The sequence below is a fragment of the Myotis daubentonii genome, chromosome 1 (genome assembly GCF_963259705.1).
Source record: "Myotis daubentonii chromosome 1, mMyoDau2.1, whole genome shotgun sequence".
Taxonomy (NCBI): domain Eukaryota; kingdom Metazoa; phylum Chordata; class Mammalia; order Chiroptera; family Vespertilionidae; genus Myotis; species Myotis daubentonii.
This window is the reverse complement of record NC_081840.1, coordinates 107665781-107690216: the sequence shown is the minus strand read 5'-3', so window position 1 is coordinate 107690216 and position 24436 is coordinate 107665781. Positions and strand designations below refer to the sequence as shown.

Genomic DNA, 24436 nt, shown 5'->3' with positions numbered 1-24436 from the left:
CGCAGCAGGCGTGGGCGGGGACTTGCAGCATCAGGGATGGGGAGGGGTAGGCGGGGCCTGGCAGAGGGCAGCCTGTACTCCCTGTTGGGGTCCAGCCCTGGTGGGTCCAGGGGTTTCCAAAGGTGTGGACGGAGTCGGCGAAGAATGAAGGACACGGAGACAGCAGCGTTCAGATGATCAGCATAGCCAGGTTCTCTAGCCAGCTTCTAGCCAGGTTCTCTCTTTATTCTTCTGTTACATCTGTATTTATGCCATTTGATTTTAATCCTATCCATTCTATTCCAAAGGTTAGGGCGTTTGTTATCTCCATTCCAAGGTCACTACTCTATTGTTCTGTTAAGCTACAAGGAAGTAACTGAAGGAGATTATCCTAAGTAAAGATTTATGTAGTTTAAGTGTGATTGTTCATAGTTAAAGTGATTAATTACCCGCCTGGCACTTAGTTAAGGGGTTTTATTCCCTTCCTTAGTCCTGTTAATCCCTAACTCCAGGGAAAAATCCCCACCTGGGGAAACAACCTTTCTCAGAGAGGTGACCTTGGTTAAAACACATAGTGCTAAGAAGGGGAGCAAACATATTAAGAACAGTATGCCATATACGCCAGGTCCCTTGAAACATATGCTGTGCAGATGTTTCTTCCCTGCAGCGACTGTGTCAAGCAGCAATGATGGACCGGCTTCCGGCAACTCCCCACATGGCAGCAGTGGCTGTGAGTGCTCCTGATGGCTGCTGCCACTGCAAGGGCCCAAGGCTCAGGCAATGAGGGCTGGGCGAGGCTCAGGCAAGCCTCAGTGGCTGAGATGGCTGAAGCTCAGGCAGCCTCATGGCTGGCAGTGGCAGCAGCAGAGGTGTGATGGGGCGGTGCGTTTCCCTGATCAGCCAGTCACCTCCCACAGAGGGAGGCCAGACTGTGGCTTATCAGTAGGACATCCCCTGAGGGCTCCCAGATTGTGAGAAGGGGCAGGCCAGGTTCAAGGACCCCTCCTCCAGTGCACGAATTTTGTGCACTGGGCCTCTAGTATTTTTTATAAAGTCCTCTGTCTCACCAAACACAACACAGGCATCACCACCCACCATGTTTACTTTGAATTCATGAACATTTACATAGGCTATAAATTTGCCTGGAACATCCCACTGACCTGAACCTGTGCTGCTACTAAAACACATTTTTCCATTGTCAGCCAAGGAAGGTTCTGGGTTTGCAGATACTACAAGGGCTGTCCTGTACTGCACCTACATCCCATCCAGCTGATCTCCCTCAACTATTGAGGCTAATTCCTTGAATGTGTCTTAAAGGCACTAACTGAAGTTTGAATTTGGGGGCACAGAGATCAAGACCCACAATAACACATGCAGAGCCTCCTGGCCTTACATGGGTGGGTGCTCTGGGGTGTGTGTCTGTAGGATTTCTGGGACCACTAGCATGTGAAACAGCAGGTTTGAGGCCTAGGCTTGAGTTTCTGTTGTTCCCACCTCGGGACCTCTGACATTAGGGAGCAGACTGGGGTCCCAGAAGAGCAAGGGCCTGCCTGAAGTCTCCAGCTCTGTTGAATGGGGTGAGCAAAGGGTGACCCTTGGGAAGGGGGCACTTCATTTGTTGCTACTTAGGGCTCAGCCTGTCTTATCGTTCCCTTTCTTAGTAGAGTCTCTGAGGCCCAGACAGGAAAGGTCAGAGACTGAGCTAGGCTTGGCCTGGAGTTCTGTAACCACTGGCCTCAGAATCAGATTTGGGTTAGGTTCAGGATAGGTCATCCTGTGTTAGAACTTCAATCAACAGTTTTAGAATGAGAATGTAGACAAATGTGGATTCAAATCTTGGTTCTCCCACTGTACAGAGAACTGGGGTGGGGAGGGGGCTGCTGCTAGAGTGGCCATGTGCATGGTTGCATGTACATTCCAACTTTACCTGATCAGCTGTGCGACCTTAGGCTAGTGACTGCCCTTCTTTGAGTCTCAGTAATATGGGGCCAATAATGCATCTGCCTATAGGTTCATTGCATTAAAGTGTCTGGCCCAGTGCCTACCATGCAGCCAAATACTCCTTAAATGCTAGCAGTATGGTTAATGTTAATATCGTAACTATAATTATATCTGGGTGATCTTGGGGCTCAGTTTCCTCTTCTGTAAAATGGGGTTATAATGCTACTGAGGACCCCAAAGTTCTTCCCACTTACCATCCCCTCTGCCATCCCTGTCTTCCTAGATACCTCAGAACAGAGCCTAGAAACAGGGAGGAAAAAAGGAGGCAGGGAAATAAATATCTCACCGTCTGTCCGTCCATCTGTTAGCAAAGGTGGCATCAGTTTTCATCGAGGTGGGGAATCTGCAAAGTAGTCAAAAAAATATCCCTTTGTGATTCCAGCAGCCCAGCTGTTCTCTTTCAGGAAAAGTGCTGAGGGCTGAAAATAAAATAAAGGAACAATAATAGAAAGGCACAAGGAAAGAAGGGAGAGAGGGGAGGAAGAGAAGAGCAAAATAGACAGGGAAGAGAGAGGCAGGCATGGAGCAGGGCAGCAGAGAGTGGGCCAAGGTTTTGTCAGGGCCTTTCTAGTTACCTGAAACAGCATTCAGCAAGGCTACCTTTGACCTGCTCTGAGCTGCCAGCCACTCCATGCCCACTTGAACCTGGGCTCAAAGGCAGTGTCATCTGTGATCTTTAAAGTTGCTATTGTATCTGTAAATCTTCCTGCTTAATATCAGGGAGGCCTTTGGGCCCTTACTTGGCCTTTTAGAAATGGTGGCATCTCAGCTGGGGAGGGAGACCTTGGAAAGGAATTTCCAGGCTCCTGTTTGGCCTCTGACTGTATTCTGACTCTGGTCCCCAAGATAGGCACTTGTGGCCACTCCATGGGCCTGTACAGACCCCATTTTGTCCATCCTCTGCACCTTCGCACCTGCTGTTCCTTCCTCCTAAAATGTCTGTCCCCCTCTCTCCATGGAAGGATCCTACCTTTCTTGCAAAACTGCCTCCTCCATGGAGACCCCTGAGATTTCCTCCCAACCTCCAGGGCTTGTCTCTCCTCCCTTTCTGCTCTGATCATAGTGGGCCTGCCTTTCCCTGGCCCGTGCTCTGGCAGATGGGCTGGGGCCATTTAAGATCTGGCTTCCTCGTGCCTTTGGTCAGGGATAGGACACCTCTTGGTGCCATAGCAGGGCCAGGTTTGAGAGCCTCTGGGGGCCTTGGGTTCTCAGCAGGCCACTCACCTACCTCTAAACTCCCACTAGGGAGGCCACTAAGGAAACTGCCCTCCCTGCTTCAGAATCAGTGCCTATCAAGTAAGCAGTTAGAACAATGAGTTCTAAGTCCCAGACCACATAGCCACCCAGCCTGAAGTCCTCTTCAGGCCTCTACACTCTTTAGCTAGAGTGTACCCTGGGTGCTGGTTCCAGCTTTGTCACTTACTTCTCTACGATCTTGGGTAAGGTACTGTGCTTCTCCGTGCCTCTGTTTTATCATCTGTAAAATGGGGAAGCTAACAGAACCTTCCTCATAGAGTTGTTGCGAGTGTGAAACAAGTTATCGCCTAGATTATAGGAGGTCCTGGAGTTAGACATTTACTTTTCCCCCCCGGGTCTGTGGCAGGGCCTGCCTCCTTCTGGGCCCAGTTTAGATGAGCATGCCCTCCCTGGCTGTCAGCTAATTCCAGCTCAGTCACTTATGGAGACAGAGGTGCCTCAGAGGCACATGGAGGAAATCTCTCATGCTGTAATTTCAGGCCGTGAGAATGGATTTGGGATAATATCACGCAGACTCAGACAGGGGAGAGTCTGGGCCAGGGGCTGGCCCTGAATGTGTGTTTATGCTCTGCCACAGCTGCTCCCAAGAGGGAGGGCTGGTTAGCTTCTACTCTGGCCCTCTTGGAAGTGGAGAAACCCCAGGTTCCTGCCATGCCCCTCCTGCTCATAGATTTGTGACTACATTTGGGGCACAAAGAAGAGGAAAGGAAAACTTGGCCTCTGGATGAATTATGAGCTACAGCCTGGTCCCCTCACCACTTTCCGCCCCCACTCCAATCAGCTCTCTTGGTTGCCATGACAGCAGGGAGCTGGGAAGCAGGATTCCTTCTGGGGACAGAACCAGAGTGTGCTAGCATACGTGCCCGTGGTGGGCAGTGTATCCATGTGCCTGCCCAGGTCTTCCTGCAGGCTGGTGTGCGGGGGGAGCTGTGTTTGGGTGGGGCCACACTCTCCTGACAAGTAGGAACAAGCATTTGTTCATGATGCTTCTCACACTTCAGACGTCGCTGGCATTTATCTTAGCCATGAGATAGATAGTCACCCCTTTCCCCCAGCTTGTTAACTATGGAGGCCATAGGTATGCCTGTCCCAATCACACCCCCACCAGGCTCATGCAGAAGACCCTTCACCACCCTTCTCATGTTGCTGGCCCATGCATGAAGCAGGCAATATAGGCAGTACTGTCCCAATTTGTAGATAGGGAAACTGAGGCCTGCTCATACACTCACTCATTCACTGGACTCACCCTGACTGCCAACTAGGCTGAGGCTCTTCTGGGGTTTCCTGGCACCCCCGGCAGTGTATGTGTCCGAGAACCACTTGGGATCTTATGCTCCTGGGCTGTCTCCTCTTCCACACCTGAGTGAGGCTGGCTAATGTCCACCACAAGGGGAGAATTATCAATAAGGTGTTTAACTGCTTCTCTGTTCTTCAGTTCAGAGCTAAATGCTGGCTTAAGGAAAGGCTGCCAGCCATTCTAAAGTGGGGTTGGAGTCAGCTTTCCAGTGGGACCAGTAAAACATGTGTGGGTACAAAGTGAGCGCAGGCCTGTAACTAAGGGCCTGCAGGGACCAACCTGCCTTCATTTGTTCATGGTGCTTCTCACACTTCAGACATTGCTGGCATTTATCTTAGCCATGAGATGTGCAAGCACCCCCTCCCCTAGCTTGTTAACTAATGTGAAAATGGCCCTGCCAAGTTTTAGAGTGGAGAGAGAGCTGGGCACTGGAAGGATGAGTGGTGATGAGGTCCACCCCTCTGCCTGCTGCTTGGGCTGCTCTAGGGAGAGATGGTGAGAAGGAGCAGGCCTCAAGGTCAGCTCCCCATTCTCCCCAACCCATTGTGTACCCTGGGGGTCCTCCCTGACCCCTGCATCATGAGCTGTGATGTATGAAGTCTTTGCAAGCTGGCTGGCTAGGGCCGCCTCCTCCCAGAAAACTCTGCCCCTGATTTGGAGAGGGACTGGGTGGTCTTCTTGACCCTGTTCTCTTTGGGGAAGGATGAAGGCTCCCAGACAGGCCAGTCCTGGGAGGAGGAGTGTCTGGGTGTGCACTAGGAAATTTCTGGAAGACACACCAGGGCCCTCTCCCTACTTGCCCTATGAGCCATTATGGCAGTGCAGAAGTTTGTGGCTTGTTTTCATGCCCCAGCAGGTGATATGAACACTCCATCTGAGTATATTGTGCCCATGTTTTGGTTTGAGAGTGTGGGGGCCCTCCCATTGTCTGAGACTTTCCAGATCATTCCACAGTGGGCAGCCAGCCTGAGCCACATCCTTTATCCAGTGAAGAGGGGTCCTCTATCCAACCCTAAAACTCGGTGAATGTCACCAGGGCCAGACCTGGCCACTGGTACTGGCTTTACTAGGACAAGTCATCTCCCTTTCCTGAGCTTTAGTTTTTCATCTGTGAAATGGGCACAGCAGCCCCTTCTGCACATGTTGCTGGAGGGATTGAGGGAGCCAGCCCAGCGCTGTGTTCATCAACTTTAGGAGTGGCCAGTGAGAAGTCAGTTAGAGCTTAGCCTTCCCTGAGCTCAGACTGGCTCTGGGTTCATTTCCTGTCATCTCAGGTATATGTGCTGGTTCTCTCTTGCCCTCCTGGTGTCACTCACACTTCCACCAACAGCACCCTCATTTCCCAGGTAGCAGAAATGCCTCAAGCAGGTGGAGGGCCCAGAAGGAGCAGGTAGATGCTCAGGTCTGCCCTTGGGACCCCCAGAACCAGAGCATCCCCTCATCCACCTGGCCTCCAGATTCTGGTAGCCAGTTTCAGGCTTTCAGGATAACATGGGCAGAGAAGGGACAGAGAGAGCTGGCACTGCCCAGATACAGACCACAGGTGCTGCTCTTCCCCAGCACAGCCAGGAAGCCCTAAAAGGGGACTTGGGTTTTCTGACTGTGGCGAGAAGCCTTGGAGAATGTGGGAGATGCAGAAAAGTCCTGCTCGGGAAGCTTAACTCTGACATACACAACAGAGATGACACCTCCTGTTTAACAGTGATACACTCACCATAGATCTGCCACACAACACAATTATATTTTCTATATATATAAAAGTGACCAACTGTCCATCCATCCAACCATCTGACTGACCGACCAGCTGGTACATATGATGCACACTGGCAATTTAAAATTAAACATTGACTTGCATGTGCACGATATATATTAAGCTCTCGCTGGTGCCAATTGCATGCCTGTGTTTCAATCTGTCATTGTCGATCGTGAATTTGGTTGACACTTTTATTATAGAGCAAGGGTGAATAGTGATATTAAAATATTTCTTCTAATTAATTTCCCTTCAATGTGCATGAATTTGTGCACGAGCCACTAGTATTTTTAATAACCACTAACACAAAAAACTAATACATACACAAAGCAGGCACTACTGCACCAATTAGACTCTACCACAGTGGTCACTCTCTTGAGGGCTGACCATTCAGTGCCCAAGGCCCTGAATGGATTATGTCACATAATCCTCATGACTTTTTGGATTAGGGAAAGGACTTGCCCAAGTGCTCTGCTCAGAGGCGTCCATATTCCAGAAGGTTTTCCCACTCATCGCACCCACCCATTTTCCTGTTTGCGGACATATCATCCCCCTATCCAATCCCATAGTAGAGGGGGATGAGGTAGGAGGGCAAAAAGCCCAAGCATTCTGCTGGGAGCTGGTACAGACTCTCAGGAAGGATGCCCTGGTTTCTTGCATCCCTACCTGAGATTTCCCCTTGGCTTACTATCTCTGGGCCCGAGTTGTGGCTCCTCTCTGGGTGTAAACACTATCCCATAGAGCTTGGGGAAGGCCACCTTCTATACCTCCTCTTCCCTGACCCTCAGGCTATGACTGGTGGGGTGGCACACCCAAGAATGGCAGGAATGGGGCATCTAGAGCCACATAGCCAGAAGAGACCCTGGAGATACTCAAGGGCTTCCCTCCCTATGTACCACCTTCCACACATCCCACGAGCCTCTCTTCCCTCGGTGCAACCTATTGTTGATGGTTCCAGCAGTCCTTATAAAGGCCCGACCTAGATAAGGGGGAAAGGGCGCTTTCCTTGCCTTTGGGGATTGCCATAACCTCTGGTCCTATCCCTAGGGGCCTGCTCTCCTACCTGGTTCAGCCAGGTAGCCTTTCTGTGCCCCATTCCTTCTCAGCCCTCAGCATCACTCATGGAACCTGGTCAGGTTCACCTGTCACTAGCTGAGAGTCAGGTCTGCCTTTCTCTCCCCTGATCCTCGGAGAGGAGAGTCAGCCAGAGAGATGGGGAGTGTGTGTGTGTGTGTGTGTGTGTGTGTGTGTGTGTGTGTGTGTGAGAGAGAGAGAGAGAGAGAGAGAGAGAGAGAGAGAGAGAGAGAGAGAGACTATCAGGGTGGGGCTGATGCTGATCTGTGAGAGCCATGAGGGGCTGTGGTCTGACCTGACCAGCCCACCCCCAAAAGTAAGCACCCTGCCAAGTTCTTTGTAGCAGCTGGGGTCACATTCTGCATGCTCCCCCATTCAGTTTGGTGCAGACTTTGAAACCAGACAGACACCTTTCAACTTCCCCACATATGACCTATGTGATCCTGGGCAAAGATGTCCTTAGGGCTCAGAATGAGCACCCAGTCCCAGGAGTTGTCCCTTGAAGATGCCTCCATCCCTCTCAGACCAGGCTACCTGTCTATCACTGTAGGTACCTGCTGCCAGCTGCCCCCAGCCCACTGGGCAGGTGCCGGACAGGACATGCCAATGGCTGGGAGTTCTCATGCAGCAAAAGAGCTCCTGGGAACACCACACCACAGTGGCTGTCACAACATGATGCTGAGCACCAATTTTGATGCCATAATCCCCCCACCTCCTCCTGGGGCTGAGTTCAGCTGGTGTGGGGAAAGGTAGGAGGCCCAGGCTCCAGGCCTCAACTCTGACTTGGGCAGCTGCAATGCTTCTCTGTGTATCTGCAAAACAGGCCATAGTGGGACAGACCAAGGCTGCACAAGATCAGATAACGGGGTACAGAGAAAACCCCTGGAGGAGAGCCTAAGCCCTAAGTGTAGCTGATAAGAACTTTCAGGATTCCCTTCTTTTGGGAGAAGGAAACTACTGCGAGAACTAATGCTCTCCTGAGGGTATTTGGGGACTGGGGACAAGAGCCTATCTGCTGCCCAAAGCCCAAGTGATGAGCCCAGCCCTGCTCCCTGTGTGCCCTTGGGAGGGTTATGGAGGGTGATCTGACTGCTTTTCTAGGGCCAGGCTGCATGAGGGCACCTTCCCTATGCCCTTGCCAGAGCTGAGCACACCAGGGACATCCAAGTGCCCAAATCAGGCTGCATCTGAGAGACTGCAGACCCCAAATTTGAGAAATAGTGGAGTTTAAGCTCTCCACCATCAAGGAGACAAAATATTATTTCCAGCCACCACTCCTACCCCCTCCCCTGCATCCCAAAGCCTCTCTGTGGTGGTAGCTCTGGCTCTAGATCCCTGCCTTCATCTTTCTTCTCTGCTCCCTGTGGACGGGGGTGCCCTGTGTATGGTGGAGCCTAGAGTGGGCCAAGCACTGGCAGCAGACATCTTCCTTTCCTCAGCTGCTCCTCCCTTCTTACTCATGGCCTGGACTCAGGCTTTAATGAAGTATAAACAGGGCCTGGTGGAGGGAAGCCTCATTAGGCCTGATCTAATTCGGAGCCCTGTAAGATTGGGGTGGATGAGAGAAGGAGGAGTGCCCTACTGTGCACCAGGAATATCATACCTGTATGCTCACTCCTGGACCATCTCCACACTCCCCAGATAGTGTGAATGGAAAGCGACTCAGAGGTAGGTGACATGCCCAAGGTCACACAGCCAGCAAGAGGCTTCCTGGGATGTGCACCTATGTGTCTGGCTCTAGTATCCAGTTCTTTCCAGGACCCCAACCTGCCTCGGCAAATCAGGCTGCGCAGAACCTCAGAGTTCTTCAGGCCCCCTTAGCATCCTCTGTGGCAGGTCTGTCCAGCATCTGCTTGCACACCACAGTGATGGGGATCTCACAGCCCGGTTTGGCTCTTTATGTCTGTGGACCTCCTCTCTCTCCCACCGCCCCCTGACTCCACAGTGGGTCAGAAGAGCGGGCAGGGAGTGGGGCAGCCAGATTTCAGCCTCTCTCCACACCCAACCTTCATTCATCTCCCTCTGCAATCTGGGAGGGTGTGGGCAAGTCCATACAATGCCAGGCACTGACTGCCCTTTGTTAGACTTGTCTAACAAGTTGTATATGGTTCATCTTATAATTCCAATAATTTATAGGCATATTAGTGACCAGGCAGCTGCCCTCAGTCCCAGCCAGATGGAATGGGGTGATGCAGCTGGAAGCCTCTGCTGATATTTACTTTCTCCCATCATCAATTATTAAGGAGCTCTCCTTCATTTTTGTACATAATTACATGCACTATTATGGTTCAAATTCCCCTGCTCGTAATCCCTTTGGAGAGAGTGCAGCCTGCCTAACAGGGCTGTGCTGGTCTGGGGACCTAGCTGGCTAGAGAACACAGCAAGCAGACACTCTACCTGAGAGGGAGAGGGTGGCAGCCTCAGCCCCATCCCCCCTCAGCTGAGCTGAAACCACTCAGGCCAGTTGCCTTTCCCCACCATTCTGGGCCAGGCCTTTGCACCTGCTGTTTTCTCTGCTCAGAGCACCATGCCCCACTGTACAGCTGGTTGACTCCTGCTCACCCTTTGGATTTCAGCTCAGCCATTGTCACCTTTCCTACCTCCTGTTTATCTATCATGACTCCCCAGTGCCTGCCCTGTGTGTGCATGACTCCCAACGCTTTCCTCGCCTCAGCCTGGATCATGTTGCATTGAACCTTCCTACTAGACCAGGCCTATCTGGGGCACAGAGAAAGCTGTAGTGTTTGTTGAGTGAATTAATGGATAGATGTAGATGGAGAGATGCCTCCACCTGCTTCACCACTAGTGAGCCCACTGAAGCCCTGGTCCCACCTCCTCTTCCAGGAAACCTTTCCTGACTACTGCAGCCACACACATCTCCCTTTCCTCCCAACTCCACCAGACCTTCTTGCTCTGGGCTGGGGCCCCCAGAGTGCAGCAAGGCCTGGGCCCTCCATCTATGCCCACAGCATAAAATAGAAGGCAGGGTAGGATGGAGGGAGAGACTATCTCAGCTCTGCTGTGTGACCTGGGGAAGTAGCTTACCTTCCCTGATCCTATTTTCCTCATTTGGGGATTTGGGGATAATAACAGTTCCTACTTTACTGGGTTGTAGTTGAGGCTTATGTGAGATAAATGATAAAAGCACCAAATACAGGGTCTATTATGTTGTGGGTGCTCAAGCAAAATTCCTTAACCTTAACCATTGTCTGTCTGTGAACTGAATCGAGGTAAAATTGAACTGAATTGTGTTGAATTGAATCATCTTCTAATTCACACCTTCTCTTGTCTATACCTTTTTGTTTTCAGTCTCCCCTACTATGTAGCTTGCTCCAGGCTTGGCTCATGGGGGCCTCTGAAAATATTTCAGATTGATTTACACAGACTTTCCAAGCATCTCAATCTACACCTACGAAGGGAGAAGGGGGCAAGTCTCTCCTGTTCTACAGAATAGACCAAGGCCAGGGAGATAATATGGCCTCTCCTAGTTAGTGGCAAATTGAGGAATCAAGCCCTGGCCTCCCACTGGACTTGAAAGCCCAGGAATATCTCCCTGGAGACCCTGAGGCTCCATTTCTTCCTCTGTAAGAAGATATAATAATTGAATGGACCCATGTGGTTTCTGAAAGAATTAAATGAGTGAGAACTACTGTGCCTGCTCATGGTGAACATTTCAGAGTGTAGGGTTTGGGATAGGCCCAACTCTACTACCTCCGTTTCTTCTCTCCTCAGAGGCAACACTGCTGTTGATCATTCCCATGCATGTTTTTATATTTTTCCTATATATGTAGGTGGCCATACACAGTCTAGGGTTTGTTTTTAAACCCTATGTAAATGGTACTATCTTATACATGTCATGGCTGTTTTCGTCAACATTGTGTTTGTGGGGTAACCCACACTGATGCAGGTAACTCCAGCGTATTTGTTTTCAGTGTTGCATAATATTCCACTGTGTGATTGTGCCACATTCTGTTCATGCCTTCTCCCAACAATGGCACCTCAGTGAGTGTTCCTGTACTTGCTTCCATAGGTGTATCTCTCCAGTTTATATACCCAGGAGGGAGTTGTTGGGTCACAGTTGTGTATCTTTTCAACTCTACTGGATAAGCACCTAGTTGCTCTGTCATTTCTCACCCAGACTGGCAGCAGGTACTTTGCCTGTGTTGTCTCAATGCCCAGTCCTATTGGGAGAAAGGAGTTTTTATGCTCATTTTACAGATGGAGCAGGTATTAGTTATCAATTTCTTTGTAACAAATCACCCCAAAACTCAATGGCTTAAAACAACAAATATTTATTATCTTAGAGTTTCTGTGGGTCAGGTGAGGCTTAGCTGGGTGTGTCTGGCTCAAGGCCTCTCACAAAGGTGCAGTCAAGGTGTCAGCCAGAGTATCAGTCATCTCAAGGCTGGACTTGGGGAAGGTCTGCATCCAAGCCTGCGCGTGTGGCTATTGGCAGGTCTCGGTTCCTTGCGAGGTGTTAGTTAGAGACATCAGTTTCTTTCCATGCAGGCTTCTCAACAGAGCAGCTATTCACATGGCAATTGGCCTCTGTCATAGAGAACAAGCATGTAACGGAATGAGGACACCAAAGATGGAAGCCGCGGTCTTTTTGTAACCTCATATCAGAAGTGGTATTACTTCTGCCATAAATGAGCCAATTAGTCCAGGCAACACTTGAGGGTAGGGGATTGCACATGTAGTGGGGAGGGCAGAATACCATAAGGCAGGGACTATCTGGGGTCATCTTAGGGGCTGCCTATTACAGGGCTCAGAGAGGTGAAGTGACTTGCCTAGGGTCACAAGGTTAGATATAGAGCCAGGACTGGAACTCAAGACTGCTTGGCCCTGAGGTTGGAGACCTTCTGAGCTGCCACACCACTTTTGACTTAAGTTAATAATAGGTTCTAACTTCAGTTAATAAACAAGTTTCCTGCACAACAGAACTCACAACAAGCACTTAATAAATGGATTTGCTAATCATGCTGCCTGTTTGCACACATTAGCGCAAGTACCCCCTGGCATGAGCCATGTGGATAGCTGAGCCCACACCTTTGGGAGAAGATTTTCTGCCAAGCCTGGAGCCCAGATTCCCAAAGACCAGGGAGTGGTCCCTTCACACAAACTGCCTTTTGTGTTTGCTTTTTTGTTTTGCCCTCAATTTAATTATTTCAGTGGTGTGTGTGTGTGTGTGTGTGTGTGTGTGTGTGTGTGTAATGGAGTGTACACTTCCCTGTGTTCTAAGAAGAGCTAACTGCAAAGTCAGGAACGTCAGGTATTTCCCAGATGGGCTTCTGGATGGAAGGGCTAACAAGCCCCCTTCCTGCCTGGACCCAGACAAATTTCCTGCTTCTCAGCTACTATGGATGCAGCAACCAGGTGCACAGCTCAGTAGGGGTGTGTGAGTAGGCTGAGCAGGGGCCAGCCCTGGGACCTTGTCTCTCTATGGTGCTTCTGCCTTGGGGCCTCCCAGAGCCTTTTGACTCCCATGGTTCTTAGTGTGATTCCAAGTAATGGAGGCTGCTGCCTACGTTGCTTCTAGATAAGTAGATGTTGCTGATACTGGGATATTTCCAGTGGAGGTGTGGGTGACCAAGACCCTGAGATGAGGGGACATGAGAGTTGAGGATTTAAGAGTACTCCTGGCCCCCACGTCCTGGCCCCTTCCACAGAGAAACCCATTGGTCTGTTCTGAATAATGGATTTCAGTCGACTTTAATTTGTACACATCACACCCTCTGGAATCAGGACTCTGGGCTGTCTGGAAACTGGAGGCAACACAAGATTAGTCCCTGCCTTCCTGGTGTTCCTGATCCTCAAAGGACAAAGAACTCGGTCAAGGCCTTTCCTAGTGGGAATGCTGCCAGGACCTTTATTTATTTATTTATTTTTAATTTTTTTATTGATGAAGTTATTACATATGTGTCCCCACATTACCCCCATCCTGCCCCACTCATACCCTCACCCCCCCTGTTGTCTGTGTGCATTGGTTAGGCCTATATGCTTGCATATAAGTCCTTTGGTTGATCTCTCCCCCTTACCCCCACCCTCCCCTACCTTCCCTCTGAGGTTTGACGGTCTGATCAATGCTTCTCTGACTCTGGATCTGTTTTTGTTCATCAGTTTATGTTGTTCATTATATTCCATAAAAGAGTGAGATCGTGTGATATTTATCTTTCTCTGACTGGCTTATTTCACTTAGCATAATGCTCTCCAGCTCCATCCATGCTGTTGCAAATGGTAAGAACTCCTTCTTTTTTACCACAGTGTAGTATTCCATTGTATAGATGTACCACAGTTTTTTAATCCACTCATCTACTTAGGCTGTTTCCAGATCTTAGCTATGGTGAATTGTGCTGCTGTGAACATAGGGGTGCATATATCCTTTCTGATAGGTGTTTCTGGTTTCTTGGGATATATTTCTAGAAGTGGGATAAGGAGGGCCTACAGGCTCAGAGGCAGACAGCAAGCATAACAGTAAGTATAATAACCACGAAAATACCTGCATTTATCAAGAACCTACTATGTGCCAGGCCCAGCATCAAGTACTGGATTATATTAAGTAATGAGGTCCTAACACTAACCCTGTGAAATGGGTTTTACCGATACTCCCATCTTACTGAGGAGGAAACCAAGACTCGGAGAGGTGCCCAAGGACACAAAGGCCAGCTCAGAGCAGGAGACTCTGGTGCTTAGAACAGGCTTCTGGAAAAGGGGGCTGTCCTTTGTGTCCGCGGGCACCTCTCTAAAATGGCTGGGGCAGCGGAGTCTGCTGAGACCTCTTATTAGCAAGAAAAACAAAGACCAGGAGTCCAGGAATGACCCTGAGTCCCTAGGAGGCTGAAGCCACAGATGTCATTCAAGGAGCCCCTGTGGGAGGCCTCATCCCACTCTCCCCAGTGTCTAGACAGGGCCACAGAGACCTGTGCTTAGAGACCCCCAAGCCAACACCTCACTGTATAGCTGGGAGAACTTTCCCCAGGATGGGCAATGACCCTCTCCTGGTCACACAGCAAGTCAATAAGAGGTCAGAATCAAATTTACAGCATAAAGTGGGACATGGGCACTTCCAGCTAGATGCTGGCTCCAACCCACTCCCCCATTCTTGTTCCATCCCTGTCCCATGCTGTTTGCCCAGCCCCCACCCACCATTCTGGACTCCTGGTCTTTGTTTTTCTTGCTAATTAGAGGTCTCAGCAGTGACTCCACTGCCCCAGCCATTTTAGAGCTGTCATTAATTTCAAGTGCCTTCAGAAATAATCATTAGTATAAAACCCCACAAGCTGCTGGGATGCAAGAGGCAGGACCAGCACAGAGCAGGCATACAGACAGGCCTGTGTGCCACCCATTCCTTCCTGTGCTCTTGGGGGACCCATCCTCATCTTGCATCCTTAGCTCCCCCAGAGTCGGGGAGAAGAGGGCTTGGGCTCTGACATCAGAGGCAAAACCCAGCTGGCCGTCTTGCACACAGAGTGAACTTGAGCAACTCAACAGTGCCCTGGGAGCCTCAGTTTTTTTCATCTGTACAATGGGGATAGAAGTACCAGTCTTGAAGTGAGAAGTACATAAAGTATAGTTCAGAGCCTGGCTTACTATAGGGGAGGAATAAATGTTAGAGGTCCCTGTCCCCTCTCCAGAGTTTCCTGGCAAACCCATTCCAGCTTCTCTGCTCTGCTGTGAGGGCTCAGACTGCAGCAGGCTGGCTCTTTCTCACAGCTATCAGTTCTTGATTGACTGGGAGTTGTTGAGTTTTCATTCCAAAGCCAGGATCTGCTCTGTGCCCATCCATATAACATGTTGTCTTGGGCCTACTACCATTGGGAGCTTCTAGTCTGAGGACAGAAAGGGATGAGACTGGGGCCTTGTCTCTGAGGCCATTTCAGTCCAGGGAGTGAAGACAGGAATAGAACAGTCTTAGTTTTGGTCTCAAAGCACAGGTGGAGACAAGGAGAGGGCATGCCAAACAGGTGGGCCAGTGAGAACAAAGGCTGGGAGGTGTGGGTGAATCTTCAATGGTAGCGCCTGAGTATTTTTCCCTGGTTGTGTCAGTGAAGACCCAGACTGGGCCACTCCCATATGTCCCCATGGCCCTAGGACCCCTGGCAGGTTGGGGGCTGCTCTCCAGACTGTTCTGCAGCTCATGTAGAGGCTCTGACCGGGTGAGGGCCCAATAACAGGCCTCCCTTTTATGGGGTCTCTGATGACAAGGTCAGGAACCTGCACTCTCACCAAGCCCAGGCTGGATCCTCAAAAAGGCCTTTTCTTCAAGTTCTTCCCCCTAAAGCCTTCCCCTTCCCATTATTTCCACTGGTGAAATAAGACCGGGGATGCTGGTACAGGTCATTTCTTTTGAAGAAACAGGGAAGGGAAATGGCTTGGATACTGTTAGCAATGTAGAACTAAGACTGCAGGGCAATTCCTCCCAGACACAGCTCTGCTGTCACCCCTGAAAGGGTCATTTTGGGCCCCAGAGAACCCTACCCCGGGATGCCAACTTCCTCAGGCAGCATCTGGGGGCTAGCTGGGGGACACTAGGCATGCTCCCACTTCTCTGACAAGATAATGAGGCAGGGAGCAGGTGAGTCGGGGGTGGAGACAGGCCAAGGCTGTGCTGTTCCAGAGTCAGAAGCCACACCAGGAATAGCCCCCGCCGTCGCCTTCCCTCCCTGCTGCCAGCCCCTGCAGGTCTGCTCTAGCTCACATCTAGTGGGACCTTCATGCTAGAGCATGAGCATGTCTATTCTTGCTGGGCTGGTGGGAGGAGGCGGTGTGGGAGTTGGGAGCACATGGGTAACTCACAAATAGCCTGGAAGGGGGAGCCAGGAGCCTATGTTGGGGTTCAGGCAGCAGAGTTGAGGGGCCAGGGAGCCGCCTTCGCTGGGCTCTTGAAGGGAGGAGGACTCCTGTACCAGTTCTCTTCCCCTCCCACATATAAGTTCCCTCAGCCAAGCCTGCCGCCTACTGGTTTTCTCAGCCCAGAAGGCGATTCAAATTCTCTTTCCAGGCGTATTACCAGCTGTGTGACCACAGGCAAGTCAGTAATCTCTCGGAGCTTGGGATTCCTTGACTCTGTCACAGGGGAACAGCATCTCCTCCCAGGATTGTTGGAGGGTGAATGCAGAGGGCACAGCAGCACAGCATCGGCTTCTGCTAGGAGGGGGGCTCCAGCCAAACCTAGGATGAGGATGGACACAGACATGGAAGACAGGAGATGCTTCTCCAGGCAAGACTATCCCTAGCTGTGGTGTGGCAGTAAGACTGAGAGGTATGCAGAATCTGTTTAGCTGGAACAAAAGATCTGTGCAACACTTTGGGCTGCATGTGTGAGGCTAAACAGTGGAGAAGCAAGATTGTGCTGGGGATGGGGGCAAGACTGGTGGCCTCACTGTGCCAGCCAGGTTATCTGCAATGAATGTCAGGCATGCTCCATGGGAGGGGGTGGGTAGAGGCACTGGGAACAGGATCTCGGGGTCTGTCTGAAGCCTCAGAGGCCTTGGGCCAGTCTCTTCCACCCAGCCTCAGCTTCTCTGCCTGTCATAACCCCTACTCCTGTGGGCCCAAGGTGTCAGGAGCACTAGTGTGATAAAGGAATGCACTCCCAACTGTGGAGAAGGGGCGAGTATCAGCATTAGTCGTTATCCTAATCAAACTAGCTTAGTGTTAAAGTGCTGGCTTCAAGGAGATGGAAGGGAATGTACAGTGGAAGGAGGTGAGGTCCCAGGGGTCTTAGCCCACTAAGCATGCTCTATTTACCAGGACACCCCTGCCAGCCAATTATCTGTATCTGCTGGTCAAGGAGGATCTGGATGTCTGAGGAGAGGTTCCATTCCTTGGTCCCATCGGAGTATGTGGCCCCACCCCAGGACTTCCTGGATCTTTGCAAGGGTAGGGGAAGAGGGCCCACCAAGCCCAGACGGAAGCTCTATGCTGCCCTCTCCTAGTCGCTGGGTGCAGTATCTGTGGCCAGAGTCTTACAGAGTGGCCTGCTCCCTCTGCTGGACAGGAAACCAGGCTGGGTGGGAATGGGCTGCAAAGGGAAGGAGGGAGCAAGATCTGGTTTGGGTTAAAGCCACTAAGCAAGCGCGCCTTCCTCGCAGTCCCCTGGGGCTTCCCCCTGACCCCCTAGGACACCAGCCTGTGGGCCTTCCAGCGACTCGAAGACATTTCCGAGAAGAGGGGGGAAGGCGCAGGACAGAGATTCTGGACCAAACCAATCTGACCGGGTAGAGAGCTTTGCCCCTTGACGTACGTGTGTCCGTTCACACGGCAGTGTGCAGTGACTCTACATGCCACTCAGGTTCACATGCACACGTATACGGCCACACAAGAGGGTGAGCGAACACAAGAGGGAGGGTCACGTTGGCCAGTGATTGGCCCTGAGCCCAGACTCGGAGGGGCGCGCCATGTGCAAGGCTGGACACCCGGGCGCCGGCTCCCACGAGAGGCGGGCGCGCCCCTGGCCAGTTTCGCCGTTCTATGGGTGCAGAGCAGCGCTGGGGCGCTGCTTGCTCCCGCCCCCTTCGCGAAAAGGAGACGAGCCACCCCCCTCCCACCTCACCTCCCCCTTCCTTAGTGGTGCGGCCGCGCCTTCTCCTCCCCCGCCTGGCTCCTGCCGCTCACACGCTGCCTCCCTCCCTTGGACCCCCTCCCTCCCAAGCTCGCTCCTCGCGTTCCCTCTTCCCTCCCCACGCCGCGGCAGAGAGCGGCCCGGCCCGGGCGGAGCCTGCGCGGGAGCGGGTGCGGGAGCGGGCAGGCGGCGGCGGGTCCAGGCCCGGGAACCTGCGGAGTCCCCACCCCGCAGCTTCGGTGCCTCTCCTGAGGGGGGCTCCGAGCAGCATGCGCGGCCACTGCCCGAGGGCCTCAGCCCTGGCCCCAGCCCCGCTGCGGAGCGCTCGCGGCCTCCATCCCGGCCCCAGCGGCAGAGGCAGCGGCGTCGCCGGGCCGGCTCTGGACGCAGAACCAGGTTCGTGGAGCCCATATAGCACGTCCTGAGCGCGCCTGCCCCTCTGTCCACCGGATCCACGGCCTCCTGCCTCCCCACTCCAGGGCCCAGCCCCGTCTCCGGTTTCGTCTGGGCTCCTGCCTGGGTCGGGCGGACAGTCGGAGGGCCAGCTCTGCGAAGGCACAGGACAGACCTGCTGAGGTGACGGAGGAGGAAGAGGAGGAGTAGGAGGAGGAGGAGGAGGAGGAGGAGGAGGAGAAGAAGAAGAAGAAGAAGACCGAGGAGAGAGCTGGGCAGGGGCTGTGGCTTGGCCTGGGAGACATGCAATTGGTGACAGAGCTGAGCACACAGAAGGCGGACCAGAGATGCAGGTGAGCTCGGGCAGCCCCGTGCCAAGCGCCCTTGGGGGCCGCTGTGGGCTCCCCCTGGAGCTGCGCGGCACCACAGTGCGACCCAGACCCCCCCCCCCCCCGCCTTTGGGGGTCACAGATCTGACCCTCTTCAAGCCTAAGAAATGAAGATTCTTCCTTCCCCTTTCCTCCACTCCAACAAATTCCAGTTGGCTAGCTGGGACCTGGAGCTGTGGAGGAACCCCCACCAGAGTCCCAGTCCTGCTGGTCCTCCACCCCTCCCATTTTGAGGACTGTTCACCCTGAAGGGTACATCCTGGCTCAGGGCTGGGTGGCTGCTGCCTTTCTCCTTGGACCACAGATGCCCCCATGCACATGAGCCAGCACGGGTACAACCCCAGTGGTGTGGAGAAAAGGGGAAATGGCCGGTAGGGGGAGTGGAGGAGAGGGAGTTGGGTCTGTGGAGAACCCAGGAACCCATTAGGGGCCTCCCCTTTGTCTGTATTCAGCCCTAGATTCTCACCTCCTCCTGCCCCACTTTTTATTCTGAGGCAGGGTGGGGGGGAGGTGGAAACCAGCTGAGAAGGAGAAAAGAAGAGAGCCTCCGACTTCGTTGCTGTTGCTCCCCACCCCTCAGGTGGCTAAGGGACCCTAGGAGATGTGTCCCTCCAGGTGGCTCCCACTGTGAGGAGTGGAGGGGCCAGGCCCAATGGGCAGTCCCTCCTAGTTCTTGCCTTGGGCCCCTCAGCCCAGCCCCATCCAGCCAGCAGCATTTCCTCTTTGTTCTCAGAGCTCCTGGGGTGGGGGTGGGGAAGAAGGGATATGTTAGAGCAGCCCTGGGCAAACTATGACCTGGATCCGGCCCATTTGAAATGAATAAAACTAAAAAAAAACCAAAAAAAAAAACCCGTACCCTTTTATGTAATGATGTTTACTTTGAATTCATATTAGTTCACACAAACACTCCATCCATGCTTTTGTTCCGGCCCTCCGATCCAGTTTAAGAACCCATTGTGGCCCTCGAGTCAAAAAGTTTGCCCACCCCTGTGTTAGAGGATGGGAACAGCTCTGCCCTGGTGGGGTGGGAGGGTAGGAGGCCCTGAAGTGGGGGACAAGCCCCTTCCCTGCCAGACCAGCCCTCCCTCAGTTCTCCTCTGCTTGGCTTAGATTGCCAGAGGGCATGCAACCTAGGCTGCCCCTGGGCTCTGGGCTCAGCCCTACTGGTCATTATGCTAACAGCTCCGCACCAGTGCCTTCCTTGCCCAGGGAGCAATGAACCTGGGGCTTCCCCTCATCTAGTGAGGAGTGCTGGTGAGGGAAGAAAGGGTTAGCTGTCCCAGACTCTTTGTTCTTGTGTGGGTTAGGTGGCTCTCAAGATACCTCATACCTCTGAGAAGATGCCAGCACCTGGTCTGCTGGGACAGCTTGCTTGGACTTCCTCCTTTCTCCTCATGGCCTGAGGCAGGAGAAAGAAAATGAGGTGACAGAAGGGATAAGCCAAAAACTCCTTGGAATCCAGATGGGGATTTCAGGCAGTACCCAGCTGCCCCTCCTGGAGTGGGGCTTAGCAAAGGCCAGGGCAGCCCTCTGTTGTATTCTTGTTGTTTTGGCCCATTTTCCCACCCGCTGCCTATTTAAGTGTGATGTGGGCTTGGTCAAGGCTGCAGTGCTCCCAGAGTCTGGAGTTAGAGTGGGTCCTGAATCCAAGGGGCCCAGGTATCATGAATGCTTGTGGGCTGAGGGCCCCTATGTGACTGCAGGAGACCACTCTACCCTCTGTAATAGTCCTTTTTGATCCATGCTCAGCTCCTCCATCCCCTGCCTCTGAATATTAATTTTTCCTATATTAGATACCTTTTTCTAAAACCCAGTATTCTAGAGGGACACACGTACATATGAGTGTTCACCATAAAGTCAGACAGAATCCCTGGTGCCAGTGATGGTGCTGTACTCCAGGCACCTACCCAAGCAAATGGCTGGAAGATGACAGTTGGAGCTGTTGGGAAGTGAAGCCATAGGTGATTTGTGCAGGGGCCCCATGGAGGCATGAGGCAGTGTAAGATGGAAGGTGAGGAAGTGGATTGTGTGGGGCTAGGGAAGGGCCTGGAAGGGGAGGCAGGAGGAGGTGGTGGTTTCAGAGTCAGAGCTAGTTTGCTGGCCAGGGTCTCTTGGTCTGTCTGCCCTGCATGTGGCACGTCTATGGAAGGATAATGGCCTTCCAGCCCAGGGTTCCCCCCTTTCCGATGGCTCTGCTCTGTTACCACCAGTAAGTCCCTCTACATATTCCCCCATCACCTGGCTTGATCCAGCATCCCTACCCAGAGGCCCTCTCCTCTCCTTTCTTTCTTGTGGCCTCTCCTCTAGGAAGCCTTCCTGACTGCTTCAAGTCACTGAACCTCCTCCAGGCACCCACAGCATACTAGTAGAATCACGTTGGATTGCACATAGTATCACACCAGCCTATTCATTCATGCATTTATTCTATACATCCTGGATGAGCTGCCTGCTTGGCTCCAGGCTAGGCCCTCCCATGGCTCCCATGGACAGCCTTGAGCATCTTTGGACAATCCTATGCCCAACCCCTGAGCTTCCCTGCCTGGTCCCCAAGACACTGGGAGGCACAAGGGAGCAGCTGTTGGCTGGGGGCAAAGACTACCTGGAGAGGACACAGTGTCCTTGGCCTGTACTGATGGACAGAGCTGGGTAACATCAAGGATGCCCCAGGCAGGGGTTGAGGTTGAGGAGAACCAAGGCAGGGTGCTCTCAAACAGATACTCGTAGAAGGATGGGATTTGTTCCTGGGGGCTGAGACAGTCAGGGGTCTCCAGGAAGAGAGACTGAGTGGGTCCTGAGGTAGTAGCAGATGTTGAAGAGACACACAGAAAGCAGGGTATTCCAGAATCGGGACAGTTCTTTGGAGAACATGTGTGAGGGAGGGCAAGTTCATTTCCAAATGCATTCGAACCATTCTTGATGCCGACCTTTGTTTCTGTGTTGAATAAATGAGTGAATGAATATCCTCAGGTGCTATGGACCTGGTAGAGTTGTGCGGACAACAGTCTCCTCCTCATGTGTGTTCAGTTCCTTCCAGGTCACTTTATAGTGAAGTTGTTGAGGGTGGACACTGGAGCCAGATGCCCAAGTTTAAATCTCAGCTCCATACTGCCTGGCTCTGTGACTTTGTTGGGCAAGTTACTTCATCTCTCTGGGCTTCAGTTTCCTTATCGATAAAATGAGGATAATAGCAGTGCTTACCTCTAGGATCATCATGAGGATTAAGTATGTTAATATATGTGATGCATTTAGAGCAATACCTGGTACACAGTAAGCTCTCAAGAAATGCTGGCTACTCATAGTTTCTATCAGTGAGGTGCTCTCAGTCTTACTATTGCAAGTGCTACAGAGATTTGATTTTATAGCTAGAAAACAAAGCCACAGAGGTGGAATGCCTTGCTTCAAGTCTCTGCTAACAAGCATGGGGCCCAGGCTAGAATGCCTTCCTCCTGGCCCCTGCTCTGGGGCTCTGTTCACTGTTTTGGGTGTGGCCTGCTAATTAACTAACCAATGTATTTAGTATTAATAATAACAATACAATGAACACTGTGACCCTACTCTCCACCCTGAATGCTAGCATTTAATATGTCTTCCTATGTGCTTCTTCTCACCTTATCTATTGGCCTCTTTCTCTAGGCAACTACTACCCTAAATTATCTATTTAGCATTTCCTTGCCTTTTAAAATCATATATTTTGATAGATTGTTCAGTTTTAGTTATTTTTGAACTTTGTAAAAAGAACATGAAACCATACACAGTCCCTTGGAATTTGCTTTTTTATTCAACATCATATTTGTAAGCTTCATCTCTATTGTTGCAAATAATAGTAGATGCTGTTCATTCATTTCCACTGATGCACAGTGGTCTGTCATTTGGACACAACACAGTGTATTTTCTGTTCTTCTGTTAGTAGGTTGTTTTCCTTTTTGCTCTTACAAACAGTGCTGCTGTGAATCCACTTGTCCTGTCTCCTGAAGCACAGAGCTTGAAGTGGAATTATGGGCTAGAGGCATGTTTGCAGGTACCTTTACTAGAAAACATGCCCAAGTAATTGAATCCTTTATGTGTCCCCAGCAGGAGGTGATGTCCTGTTGCTCTGCACCCTCACGAGCACTCCTATGCTCAGGTGTCTCCATCGTTATTATAAATTGGTAAACATTATGGTCTTGATTTGCATTTCTGGAATTCAAGGTTTCTGGTGTATGGGTTGAGATGAGCAGCAGCCAGTGTGTAACACATGCTCACTAAGGGATCATCCCCTTTGCACCTCAGTTTCCCCAGTTGTAGGGATGCTGTCTGTACAACCCCTGCTTTGAAAGATGGGCAAGAACAGTCAGGGAAGACTCCCTGACAAAGAGGAAATGGAAAAGGGGCAAGGAGAGCCTGAGTCCCTGTGAATTTAGAGTCAAAGGAACCCCAGTGATTCTGTGTTCACCCCAGGATGGGCAGGGGTGGTCCTAGCTTAAGAGATAGAGGGAGCCTGCGCTTCATTATTGCAATAATGCCCAGGACCCTGAAAATCTGGTCTCTACACCTTGGCACAATGTGGGGCTTCACATTAATGAGTACTCAATAAGAGTTTGGTGACTTGGGAAACAAACAGAATAGAACGAATGTATGTTTCTTCTTCCTTCATTCACACCTCCTTGGGGAGTCCTCCCTGATTGTTCTTACCATTGAGTGACTGAGGGGTGGTTGAGCAAGCTGGCTCCTGGGCATATTCAAGGCCCTCCATGAAGCCCTCTGCCTACTCACAGGGGCTGAGAAGCCCAGTGCTGGCAAGGTAATTTGGAGTGCCTCCCTCTGCCAGCCTGGTGCCTTTCCCTGCCTGGACAGGGGCCCCTGGATCTGATTAGAGAGGAGCAACGGGGCTGGTAGAATAATTATGCCTATTTCATGTGAAACCCAAATTGATTGCCACCAAGGTAATATTACCAGGGCATTGTTCTTCATCTCCAACCACTTATTACATGTTATTAGTGTGTGTGTTTTTGTTTTTTCCCATTTCAGGGAGTTAATCTCTCTGCCATCTCCTCTGCTTCCCTCTGCAGAGAACTTGCTGGAAACTACAGGAAAGATTGGGGCCTGGCAAGCAGCCTTCCCCTGCCTGGCCCAGCACAGGGCTACAGGTACACTTGAGGGGCTGGCCATCTCAAATCCCTTTACTTTGATGCAAGATGAGGGTATCTCAGAGCTAAGAAGGGCTGCTGCGGTATGGATCCCAGCAGAACAGTCTTTCTTCAGTGTCTCTGATCCTTGGACCTCTCACGACAGGCTGCTCACTCACTATTTACCAAGACATCCTGAGCCATCTGATCTGCCATTTGATTCCTCACACCAAGCTTAATGGGCCTCCTCTGTGCCTCTGCTCATGGGTCTTGGCTCTGTCCTTTTGGCCTGCATTGGACTCTGCATCCTCTTGGGGCACTCCTTAGCGATCTGCAGATGTGCCAATGCCCTCCCCGCAATCTGGGTTTCTCAGGAACGGGTAGCTGGGTGATGGCATTAATTGTACCTGAGCAGAACACAGCACCCATATGTGTACTGAGCTCAGTATACCATGTTGGAAAAATGGGCTTAGGCAAGGGGTTGGCCAAGATTCAGTTGAACAGAGAGGGCTTTGAACAGGCAGGGCCAGAAGAAGGGCATGAGTTTTTCTTTATAGTTAGCCTGTCTGTGTTATAAATAACTCACTGGATCTTGGTTTGTGATCTATTGGGGGGTTGTTTTTTAAA

General features: G+C 51.5%; 1 protein-coding gene across 12 annotated transcripts in view; it reads left to right on the top strand.

Annotated features, from left to right (window-relative positions):
• Positions 1 to 24436, top strand: part of LINGO1 (leucine rich repeat and Ig domain containing 1) — a 270078-nt gene that overhangs the window by 233726 nt on the left and 11916 nt on the right. The window contains exons 1-2 of one of the 12 annotated variants that reach the window (XM_059656193.1): positions 18356 to 18668; positions 23753 to 23830. The exons of 9 other annotated variants lie outside the window; for them this stretch is intronic. In XM_059656193.1, coding sequence (XP_059512176.1) covers positions 18663 to 18668; positions 23753 to 23830 — 84 coding nt within the window. In that variant the 5' untranslated portion in view covers positions 18356 to 18662. Of the gene's footprint in view, positions 1 to 18055; positions 18319 to 18355; positions 18669 to 23752; positions 23831 to 24436 lie in introns of those variants that run through there. 2 more of the 12 variants (XM_059656202.1, XM_059656201.1) reach the window with 2 other exon arrangements.